Source organism: Diadema setosum, chromosome 20, assembly GCF_964275005.1.
Source record: "Diadema setosum chromosome 20, eeDiaSeto1, whole genome shotgun sequence".
NCBI classification, from domain to species: Eukaryota; Metazoa; Echinodermata; class Echinoidea; order Diadematoida; family Diadematidae; genus Diadema; species Diadema setosum.
In genome coordinates this window covers 13,168,681-13,181,620 of record NC_092704.1, presented here as the reverse complement: position 1 = coordinate 13,181,620, position 12,940 = coordinate 13,168,681, and the positions used below count along the sequence as shown (strand labels likewise).

The following is a 12,940-nucleotide window of genomic DNA, read 5'->3' as shown; positions in this document are numbered from 1 at the left end:
ACATGCTATCAGCTTATCTTTTTATTTCAATTTTATAAGTGAAAAAGAGATAATAATAATATCTTCAATAGCTCTCTTGTATACAATGGCAATATTGAGTACAAATATGGAATGAAATAAGCAATGATATCAAATCGCTTGCCCATACACAAGTTACCATTTGATTATACAGCCGGTAATATTGGCAGGAAATAAACATACTCGTAATTTATTTCAGTTTGCGTTATGGTGATGATACATTATGTAGTCGATCCTTACGTCTTGCTACATTTGAAAAGCAAATGTTGTACATGTATGTTTCTTCGTAGCTTTACAAAGGAAGCGTTCAGCCTTTGCCATGAGAGATATCGTCATGACATTTCTTTTCATATTTTTCTCTCACCCCCCCCCCGCGTAATAATGAACTACCCACTTAGATTCCCACACTCTATGTTATCTGCGCGCCTCAATGAAGCGTTTTTTGTTTTTGTTTTTAGTGTATAACAGTATGTTACAGTGAGTCATAGAAACATCTGGGAACGGGAAAAGTACAACAATGGTGCAACACCTGCTATCATCAGATACATAGAAAGTATAAACCTATAGATACAAAAGCTGGTGGGAAACGAAAAGGCGTGTTTCCGATCTCCCGGGTAATCACTCGAGCGACTAGCGTAAAAGGGGGCATCGATCTATAAACTCTCCTATAACGTTGCAAGGGTAGTAAGGGTGTTTAAAGTACTCATATCCGTTTTCTTTCGTAATAAATTTGATAAGTAGGATCAATTCACATAAACGAATATTGACTTTTGCCAATTAGGCAAGAAACGCAAATTTTGGTTGGCATGACTATTCCCTTTGAGTGTATATTTCAACAGAATGGCTTTTCTTGTCAGTCGTGATTGGTGTGTATCTGCGTCGTCACCATTTTATCGATTCAAGCAGATTCGTATACAAAATGAGTGTAAAACATACCAGAGGTAACCATCTGATCCCTAAACATACTGTCTGTAACTCCAGGGGAAATCACGATTTTCCGTCATCAAGTTGTAATTCTCCGGGTCATGGGTCTAATAGAGACAAGATCGGTAATGCCTACCCTCGGGGCCACAAGGGCCGGGAGTACCCGGTACCATTTTCCAGTATACCCGGTCATGCCCCCATCTTCTTCCATAAATCGTTCTTACCAATGCTAAGAGTTCCCAGAGTGCTGGACAGAAACATGCCTGCTAAACCCAAAGGCAAGGCCAGTAGAACATAAAGCATCGTCCATTACAAGTTAATCTACTTACACAAGGAGCAGCGTCGTGCGCACATAACAGTAGGAGACTTTTCCCTATACAAAAAAAAAGAAAAAAAAAAGGGACATCCTACCAATATTCCGGGATACAACTGGGACGAATTCTTTTGCGCGTAATTGTCTTTATACAGTTCTTACAAGTTGAACAAACTTTACCGCGGTATTAATTAGTGAGCACCTAGGCTATGGTATTGCTTTAAATGTCCCCAGTAGGCCCAAATTCTGTCAAGGACATCAACTTATCCATGGATATCAGACTAACTGTGTGAGGGCGGGTACACATTTTTTTTTTTTTTTTATTATTATCATTTGCGCATTGTCACATACACACATTACGTGCAGAGACAATAATGTGAGTACGTTGAACTTGGAGTTTTATGTCACTACTTCAATAACATGATATCATGTCGGAACAATGTGATTAGATTCAATTTACATGCAAGACGTACATGACTTTAAGCGTGTAGAACCAGCGCGTGCGAGCGGTTTTTTTTTTATGTTATGGTGAAAGTATTCCATCGTATGCCCATATCAACAGCAATATTGTATTGTGTATAAATTTTCTTACGGGTCTTTCAACGGTTTGATCACTCTTAGACCAGAGCTCAAAAATTCTTTAGACAAGAGCCTGAGAGCTGCTAGCATGGCTAGTGTCTTTGATTTCATCATGTAAACAGACATAATGACAATCAAGAAAGGGTTCATCATACATCGGTACTAGCGGTAGATTTTCTATCCGAGGTGTAGGTGTTTGCTGTAGAGTTTCTCTTTCTCCTCCTGGTTGACCGGAATGAGGAGTGGATGGATGAGAGAGTGCGGATAATGGCAGCTTGTTCGGGGATTTTTGAGCAGTGACAGCGCAGCATAAAGCCGAAGACCTGTTTGAAGTACGGGTGTTTTGTGGCGTAGATGAAGGGATTGATGCAGCTGTTGAAGAGAAGGATGGCTGCCGTCCAAGGAATGACGGGATCGCTGGGCGGTATCATGAGCGAGACGCAATACGGAGAAGCGCAGAGACCGAATGCGCAGACGACGTAGAAGAGGTTTTTGGTGATTTCGACTTGGCGCTTGCTGAGGCTCTTCTTGACGGACGTCTGCGCCGTGGAGTTCAGGTTCGAGTGTTTCGGCGAGGAGGAGCGCTTGGACTGCGACGAGTCTGATGATTCGGAAGCCATCATAGTCTTCATGTGACGTCGGGTGTGGAGGAAGATCTTGATGTAGCAGACGATGATGATGACAAGAGGGACAGGGTAGAGCACGATCGCCTGCAACAAGCTGTAGAAGTCGGAAAGCGGATGACTCGTCTTGTGCGAGCACGTCTTGTACTTGATGGCGTATCCGAGCTCCCCAAGACCGCAGAGAGGTGGGATCAGCGACACGGACAGCGGAATTACCCAGGCAATCATCACCATGATAATGACGTTGCGCCTACTGTAGATGGTGCGATACGTGTGTATGGGTCTTGTGATGATGATGAAGCGGTTGAGAGCGATCGTGGCAAGACTGTAGAGGCTGCAACCTCCGCAGGTGTAGAGGACGAGGGCCGCCGCAGCGCACACCCAATCTGGCAGGGGCCAGCCGCTGAAACTGAGCAGGCCTACGGCATTCCAGGGAAGCGTACAGCACGTCAGCAGGTCGGCCACGGCGAGGTTGACCACGAACACATTGGTGATGGTGCGGAGCTTACGGCTGAAGAGCACGGCCAGCATCGTCAGACCGTTACCAACGAAGCCGATCAGGAAGACGATGATGAAGATGACTGCCAGAATGGTCCTCTGTATTGGGTCGTTAAAGACGAAGGTCCGACCGTCGCCCGACGAACTTAGGGGGGTCGACGTGGTCACGGAGCCGTATTCCACGGTTGAAATGACAATGTTGGTCATCTTTCACTGTAGTGGGAAAGCACAAATAGACGTTTTATTCACAAAGACACGTCGATAGCAAAAGACAGTACCATCAGAATACCAAAAATAATTTCGTTCACTGTTATTCTAAAGTATATTCTTAGTAATAAAGGTCCTATCATGAAATTAAGAAATAGGAAGTAAAGATAACTTTTATTCTGTTATCCTGCAGCCCGTAAAGTTTGTCTCTTGTAATACTCTAAATGATGAAAAAATGAGGTATATATATGACCATGAGAGAAAAAAAAAAAAACCACCACAACAAAGAGCAGGCTCTTCGACTGAAAGAAATATTATTCGTCAACATTTGCACAGTATTATCAACACACACAGATCACCATAATCATCGCTATCATTCTTGTTGAGGACTGTTTTTAATGACTGAAATAATTGCTCAACTATATTTGTCTCTTAACTAGCAGACTTTACCAGCTCGTGATTTATCTGAAGATTGAAGATCTTGAGATAAAATCTCCTGATAATTCACCAATATAGACTGGTAATATCCTAATTGAAATCTTGAGATGTTGTCCGAGAATACAGTACTCAGGGTACTTTCACATTATGGCGATCCGATCGGGATCATTTACCAATGTAGACCAACTTGGGATGATTCGATCGCGATCATTATATCCTATGGCGCTTTGCGCGTCCGGCGGTAGGGCACTTTCGCTTCCCTATACCATGGAGGTAGTCTCTTTTCTACCTCCATGCCTATACTTTACTACAATCAGCAGACATTCAAATTTGAAATGCGGGTGTATCACTAGGCGTTTTCACATCAGCCCGATAAAAATCCAAGCTCGAAATATTTTCCGCGATTGCGAATTAGAGCGCTACTTCATTTCTTATTCACATCAGCCCGAAGAGGGGGTAGCCCGAATAGTTAAAAATTTTAAAATAGCTAATTCGACAGCTGAGTATGTGCAAACAGCATCAGTAATGTGTGTGCCCTCTCAAAAATTCCTCTTGATTTGTGTGCAATTTGCCTCGATCGATCGGGTCACACACGCTAGGCATGATGGGATTCATCGCGCTAATTTCTTGAGTCGTTTTCACATTATCAAATAGCGCGCTACTATTCCGCTATTTCAAAAATTTCCCGAGTTGGAGTCGAGAAATTTTCTCGATCAGAGCGATACAATAAGAGCGCTAATTTGTGTTCACATTATCAAATAGCGCGCTATTTCGCTATTGGGAAAATTTCTCAAGTCAGAAAATAGCGCGCTATTTCGAAACATCGGGCTGATGTGAAAACGCCTAATGATTATCAGCATGGGGGATTTTCAGCGTAGTGCGAGTGCTTTCAATGTTCAGGATATTTCTTTTTAATGTGTTCATTACAAAATTACCCCACCCCCATCTCAAGCTTTCAACAACACTTCAACCACATGACTCAAAAAATGAAAGTCGTACTTCTGCTGCTTACTATTAAAGAGGACAATTATTATGTTACTTCTTTTTCTTTGGGACGTCGAAAACGCTCTTTCGCAAAAAAAATGAATAGCACTATATGGCGAAGACGCCGAAAGTTTCATGCTATAAATTTGGTTGAACGCGACACAGTGTCACGACTGAGAAAAGAGAAAAACAGAAATCATAGTCATGCAGTCTATCTACACCGTCCGGCGGTTGGCGGAGTAGTTGTTTGACTGATGCTTTGATGTCATGCTGATTTTGTTTTCACTTTTCATGGTCAGGAAGCAGGTCGAATGATTATGACGTTTACAGTATCCCGAGTCCTGGGAACGAAATGCCCTTGAGAAGAGCAATACAAACCCTGTTTTCATATTGTCTGCTTTTTATTAGTCAGGATCTTTTTGTTCGCGAACAGTATATTGAGACAACGTAACGAATGCCACTGGTTACAAGTTGGGAGTATAGTTTTATTATGATACTTGTGTAGTTGTTCCACGCGTCCATGCTGGCCTTTTCTATGTACACAAGGCCTGCAAACTTTGCTGCATTCTACAAACCCCATTAACACTAAAGGCAGCTTTGTAAACACACCAATGGATCTCATTGGTGATAAAGAAGTTCACCGTAGCCTTAAAAAGACTCGTCGTCCTACGTGGTCACGTGAATATGCACGGGAAATCTAAATCAGCGCTTTCCTTTCTATAAGATATTGGCATGATTGGTATATAGGAATACATAGATTAGTGAAAGCGAAAGATGTACAACATTTTTATTCGGAACAGTGCTACAGGCCACAAGTAAACAAGGCAATGTCTTATATCTCTTCACAATATTCCCTCATTGGTTTGTGAGGGGAAAATGAATTAATCTTTTTTTTTTGTCCGCATTTGGTCGGTACAAGGGACATCCTTTCCTATACAGAGATATTACTATTCCAAAAAGTTGCAGCTCTAATAAAACGAGAGGTAAACGGTTTGATATATATATATATATATATATATATATATATATATATATATATATATATGTATAAGATAAATTCTAAGCATACATTCAACCTTTTTAAAAATTTTACATTTAACACTCAAAATGTTGTATTTACCTTTTCTGAAATGGTGTATAGTACATTTCGAGAGTTGAATTTATTATTTACAAAAAGGTTAGAGGAGTGACAACATTTAAAAATATTGATTTACCACTTCATGTTTTGAGAGTATATTTATAAGAAATTATTATATATTTATATGATACAAATTTAACGTATATTACTTGTTTGTGTTTTTCAAAGGAAATATAAGGACAGGAAAATTTTTGAGCCAGCGAATGAGAGACTTACTGAGTTCTAAAATCATATTTTCACCTTTTATTGTATCGTGACTTTGCACTGCAACCGATATCACTGTTCTAGTAAACCAGGTTGTATATTTCACATTCTTCTATGTTTGTTGTTTGTCCGATTTCAACGGGTTTCCTCGGGTTTCTTTCATTTAACTATACTGCACGTTTTAGTTGACTAAAGTAATCTATAGAACGTGGAATGGACTTTCCTATCTTGCTGTGACTCGGTAGTTAAGACCAGCACGGACTTTCAATCACGAAGTACCTTGTTCAAGTCCCCGGCAACAGTCATTAACCTCCATAGTTCTTCGGAAGGTACTAGTATACAGCGCAAAGTTCCAATGGTTGCTTGCTACCACTTTAACCTGGGCCTCGTTGATGGAAACTCCATTTGCGACTTCACATCAAGCGTATAAGTTTTTCTGATGAAAGAGACTTGCTTGCGTTTGATTTTTCGAGTTGCGTTTAAATGCGAAGTTTCTATATAGCAACGGGGATCTGATTGTGATTCACTTCAGTAGTTGATGAGTTATATGTTTTGATAATGTTTTATAATGGCTAGTTTTTATCTTCTATTATGTCTTTTTGAGAGGGAATAAAAACAGGTTTTACACCGTCACTGTTTTGATTGAATCCTGTCTCGTCACTCTTTATTCCGTCGACTTATATCTGGACGGTGACAGCTGTGATTAGGTAAGATCGTGACTACGGGTTTTTGTTTATGAATACACATATAATTCGATGATTGTGTAATGACGAACATTCAATTTGGGATATTTTTCACATCGCCGTTTTCTTCTTATCATTCTTCAAGGTCCTCACCCCCCCCCCCCCCCGCCCCCGACTGTTGAAAGAGAGAAAAGTGAAATATTGAACGGAATTTGGACATGATACTGTCACTTCCGCCTTCATGATTGTGCATAAACAATGAGTTTTACTTTCTGGACGCAGGAATCAAATGTCTGTTGATGGTATAGCCCGATATGAACACATCCCTAAAAAAAAAAAAAAAAAAAAAAAAAGTTGTGTCCCAATATACTTGAATGTGACTGTCTTCAGTAATTATCTTTTGCATTCTTCTGAATCCACTTACTTATGGGATAAATTCCCCTTTAATGATAACAAGAACAACTACAACAACAAAAACAGATAGTTGAGAGATAAGTTAATGTCCCATAATCGTGTTTATATCTTGGATTACATTTTTACGATCATTTTGATAATGGTTCTTGTCATTAATCATATAATGTATTTCGAAAGATGATTCAACAAAACGGCAAAAAGGGAATCACTCACTAACAATGATTTGTAGATCATACTATTTTCTCCAGTATGATAGATTGTGACGTGCTTCCAACACCCACAGGGAAAAAAATGAAGAGCATGCTTTGTTAATCGTAGATTTTTACTATCGTGTCTTTCCCCGTATTCCGTTTTCAAAAAGCAAAAATTCCGAATATCAACAATTAATTCAACAAAACGGCAAGAAGCGAAATCACTCACTAACAATGATTTGTAGCCCATACTATTTTCTGCAGTATGGTATATTATGACGTGCTTCCAGCACCCAGAGGGAAAAAATGAAGAGCATGATTTGTTAATCATAAATTTTTACAATCGTCATCGTGTCGTTCCCCTTATTCCGTTTTCAAAAAGCAATAATCCCGAATATCAACAATAAGTAAGTCAGGTGACAATGTTTCATTTCTTTCTTTTGATGACTATAAAAATCCCTATTTTCAAATAAATTGATGAGTTTTGATGACCAATTTACCATCTGGCAATATTGTATCTTCAAAATGAGTCAGGCATTCAATCTCGTGGCAACCGGAAGTTGACGTAAACACTTTCATTTGTAGCTGCATGGCTCGGAAATAACGCAAGGAGACAGTGACTGTAAGCTTTTGCTTTCTCGTCAGTGCTACAATAACGCAGCAGAAATAAGCTGGAATGGAATCAAAGTTTCAATCGTCGATTTTTAAATTGAGCATCAAAATTGTAATGGCTGTAAAAGCAATACCACGCCGCACGTTCATATTTAAATTCTAAATTGAAATTAAATTTAAATTCGGCTGCCTAGCAGAAGAGGACAGATTCCTATGACGCTTTCACTGTGAACATCTATTTCTCGGGAACTTGTCTGAATGTGTTGTTGTTGCTGTTGTTGTCGTTTGTCTTATTCGAACACTTATACTAAAAGCAAGTAGATATCGCGGCACTGTGAATAAGTATTAGTACTTTTGTGATGTACATGATTTTGCATTTCAACATTTTACCTTTATGTCAATATTATCTGCCAAATGTTCTTTGACATGGTAGAGCTTTAAAAGACGGAAGTAAAAATAAAGTCTAACCATTGCTGTTTTCTTTCTGTGGGTTTTCACAATCTCAAAAGTCGAACATAATATGAGACTATGTCAGATCAAACGGTTCGCCACAGGCATGAAACATTAGCAGTAAGAAAGGATGATCGGGGAAAGAAAAAAAAAACTAACAACAACAAAACACCCGCAACAGGCAGCTGCACTCTCACCATAAGAGGGCGATGAGCAAACATGAAAGCAATATCAATGTTCGATACCAAGCAGTATAATTTATAGACAACGTAAATTGTATCCATGTAGGGATGACCGTTGGAGGAAGTCGGAAATCGAGAAGTGGTAACATGTCGCTTGGCGAAAAGCAAGAAGTGTGCGAGTATACCCAAGAAGGGGAAGAGGAATAGGATGAAGTAAATAATATTCTCTTACAAACATATCCCGGATTCATGTGTGAAGAATTTGATATGGCCTTTCCAAAATCCTCTAAGCAGAGTAGATAATTCTGATATTAGATCCCTAAGTTGTCCATAATTTATAAACTCTAGTTGTTTCTGATGCAAATTTTCAAAAGCCCGAATCTTGCTAAATTTACCTTTGTTCCTTAAATTGGCAACATATTTTAGAATATTAAAGTTTTCTCATCAAAATTAGAAATTTGGGAAAATTGAATTTTAAAAGGTTGTCTTTTCTTTCTGATTTCATTTTTTTTTTTCAGATTTAATAGATGAAAAGAGGTCAATCGTATAATACTCATGTATAAATAAATCATGCGGTCAAATTCAGAGATGTTGATCTAATGATGGCAAAGTGTTGATATTGAATGAAATAAATTAAAATTAATGAATGATATCTGTAACAACATTGTCCAAAAACTCGGTGGGTGAAAGACACGGACGTGATTATCCAGACATTTGCCAGAAGAGAAAATCACGAGACAGATGAAAATAATATGAAAGTAACATACACAATAAAATGAAAGTGCTGTATAGATGGATATCCGATATTGACACAATGTATCATTGACTGGGTACGTATGAACAACGCGAAGTACGACGTTTCCTCTTTGCAAGGTTTGGCCACTGTTCTTTGAAGAGATCAGTGCGTTTGGTTCTGTAAAACAGCAATGTCTACATTCCGCACAATGTGAATGCATCGGGCACACAGACGTAATTCAGTCCGTGTGTGTATACTTATGATTGACTAAGTGTCTGGATGTAGTTCAGCTTTTTTGCCTTTTTATGTCTCTATGTGTTACGCGTGCTTGCACACATCACAAAATTGCGATCTCCTATTGCTGTTATGTCTAACAGTGATTTCAAAACGATTCCGATACCAGTCATACGAGTTCTTTTGTTGTTGTGACCTCACAGCCGTACACATTAACCTACTGTCGAATACAGTTGTGGTGGCCATCAAAATGTGTTGAATATGTCATGGGAATGGACCTATTTACTGATCTACGCAGCACTGTAACAAAGCTTAAAGAGAAGCAATGCTCATTTCTAGACTCTTTCGGCATCTCTCTCCGTACAAATTGGTAATTTTAGTTTGCATCGAATTGACATCATATTACCAGATAACAATAAATGCCCGAAGCTTGCTTTACCATTCAGAGGAAGAGAGAGAGAGAGAGAGAGAAAGAAAGAGAAAAAGAGGAAGAGATGGAATCCTTATCCTCGTGTATGAATTCTTCCAAAATTTTAATGTCCCCTTATCACGCTTCTGAGATATCGTAATCTATAACTGCTTTCAAAACAATGCTGATGAGACAATTAGAGGTGTGTGATGTTTATATAGTTAGCTTGCCTTTTGAAAAGGGGAATTCAACTCAAATTTCCATGTGAATTGTAAGAATGTATCATTACTAGTAGAACATACCAGTGAAAACAAGGAAACTTGAACAATCCGGTCAAAACTATGAATATTTAAAGTAGCCATGAACTAGCAATAATGTCTACATTAGTTCATGTCTATAATAGTTCGAGACATCACTGCAGAACGATAGAAAGAAAATACAAATAGAATTCAACAGTCCATTTTTCTAGCATAACGAAAGAGCAATTCACTTGGCTCTTTTAGGAGGCAAGGGGCACGTGATGCTACCCTTTTTATGTCAGCAACAATTCGAAGGAATGTGTATAGTTTTTATAGAAGAATGAATTTTGTGGAATTATTTTGATATTTCTATATCGTCAGCAGTAACGCCTCAGCCACTTGTAGTCTTCTCATCCGGCGATGGTGAAATATCAAGACTTAAACATTTCATTACTTATGAACGGATTGTCCCGTTTCCCTTAACGTCTCTGATGCGTTATATCAATATTCCTGCATTCACTTATTCCACACAAGTATGTGACATTTTCTCCTGGAATTCCGGACCATGCAATGAACTAGCATTCTGGAAGCTGCTCCCTAAGGGGACAGCAAGTTAGTCCTGTCTTATCCTAAGATTGTTCAAGTAAAGAATTATAAATAACAATGTATGGAAATTCATAACGTAAACATTGTCGAAAATAAAAATACCATCGTGATTTAATAGTCCTGTCATGTCCAAGTTGGTCCATGCCTCTCGGTTTTCTCACGTTTCTATGCTCATTTTGAAACTTTTGTTTGTTTTCTTCAAGGACTAAAACATTTTGGTTCAGCTACCCGAATATTCGTTCATTACACTATTAAAGTTTAAATGAAGTTGACAGAATTGACAGAATGAATACCGTCTCACTTCAACACTACCGGAAGGTTCCTTTCAAACAAGACTGGTAAATGTATTATTTTGTAGATAAATAATTGAAACAAACGAAAATAGAAGGAAACTGACCAGAAATGAATATAATTTATTAGTGGAAAAATGAGAAAAGACAATGGGATATCATCGGGATTCAACAGCACCGGGATAGCAATCCGGAGATCTCGGGATCGAATCCCGATGGAATCCCATTTTCTTTGACTTTGCTCATTTTTTCCACTAAATATGATTGAATGCATATTTTGATGTAGGCATCTATATCTCTGACGTAGCTACATTAAGACGGGTAGAAAAATAAAACATAAAGAAGGTGCGTGACAATGTCACATGTTTCAGCTGAAGACCTGTAGCCAGAAGCGATCATCTTACCTTCAGATCTTCTCCACCTCTGACTCCAATGAAAACCTACGTCCTACCTCGGTAGGATGCAGGGAACCTCAAACGAGCGGTGTTCGTCAGGTGAGACGCCGAGGACTAGTCCTCGTTTTTGTGCCTTTGCTGGAGTTCGAGCAGGTGGACACACCGATGCAGAAGTCAAAAATTTCTCGGACGTAAGAAGGTAGGGTGATGTTGCTTCGGAGTTTGACTTCGAGACTGATAAAAACACTCGAACAAAATTGGCTTTTACTCTGAAATCCTCCCCAACTAAGACGAACAAATGGTATGAATGCACCGAGATGAACTGACTTTTTGCATACACGCTGTGAGAAGCTACATGCAATAGTACTGGATCGCTGCACTTGTAAACACGTCTCGCTGACGGCACGGCACGGCGAGTCAGTCATGCGTTGCCCTGCAGTCGTTAGCTCCCTGCTGAACCACGCGGCACGTGTACAAACGCTGCGTAAGAGAAAAATCACGAATGGATTTGGAAGCCGAAGAAAATGTACAGGCTGTTTTTAACAGCACAGTTGTTGTTGTTATTATTTTTGTTACTTTCTTACTCTCTATTGAAAAAAACAATAGGTAGAAAAAAATACGAGCAGATCACGTCCTCTTCCTCTTTCAACCCCACCTCTCGGCTCGTTTCCAAAATGAGCGATACTACTATAGTTTATTATGTTCGAGTGAGCCGACCGAGTCAACACCTTGGTACAAGTAGATGATCTACCATGTGAGCCATAATTCCCACTCATGAACTGTCGGAAGTCAGGTTGTAACCGATATATCCTTATTATCACGAGGGGAAAAATCGAAATTTTCCGGACCGGTTATACATCCATATCAAGATGGTTTGACAGTCAGCTACCAACATTGGTTCTGACAAGTTTATCTGCTGCTACCTTATTGTGACTAATGATAAAGTTGCACGTAGTATATCTGGTTCCTGGTCCCACGGGGTACTATAGGCTGACGTGTGTCAAAATATCCGGTAGATAATATCTAATGCCGGATTCACAGGTTCTCCTCTGTAGACCACAGGTTCATGAAAAGCCACATTTCGGTGCATATTTTCACCAAAATACAATGCAAGTATTTTTGCGTGATTTGTTTTATTTTACGCTTGTTTGTTTGTTTGTTTGTTTGTTTTTTTTTTTTTGCGAAGATGCTAACCCTCGGAATCTCGATTTCTGTCTTCAAGTAAAGTAAGACGCAAGGGTTTGCCGTCTTAAGTAGTCGAAGTCTTATATCAACTCACAAGTCTAGGCAGGCAATTCATGAAGCATTTTGTCAGATATTTTTCTGACAAACTGTTTTAAGCTACTGAAATCCTTGCATCTGATTGGATGAGAGCAAATTTGTCCTACAAATTTGTCGCACAAAATGTTTTTATATGAAATGCCCCTAGATAGTTCTCTCGTACAGTAAAAATCATCGGAAGTGTGCAGAGCCTTGGCCTGCTGCGCGGAGAGAGCTGTCAAACAAACGGGTTGACGAGCTTTGTGTCGTGTATAGGAACCGAACAGATTTTGTATCGTATTACATGGCAAGC

The 12,940-nt window shown here is 39.2% G+C and overlaps 1 protein-coding gene across 1 annotated transcript; it reads right to left on the bottom strand.

Moving 5' to 3' along the window:
* Positions 1-1,983: 1,983 nt before the first annotated feature.
* LOC140243855 (alpha-1A adrenergic receptor-like) lies at positions 1,984-11,763 on the bottom strand. Its single transcript, XM_072323529.1, has 2 exons — positions 11,377-11,763; positions 1,984-3,168 (listed from the first exon to the last, which is right to left on the bottom strand). The coding sequence occupies exon 2, from the start codon at positions 3,160-3,162 to the stop codon at positions 1,984-1,986; it is 1,179 nt and encodes a 392-aa protein (XP_072179630.1). The 5' UTR covers positions 3,163-3,168; positions 11,377-11,763.
* Positions 11,764-12,940: the final 1,177 nt, after the last annotated feature.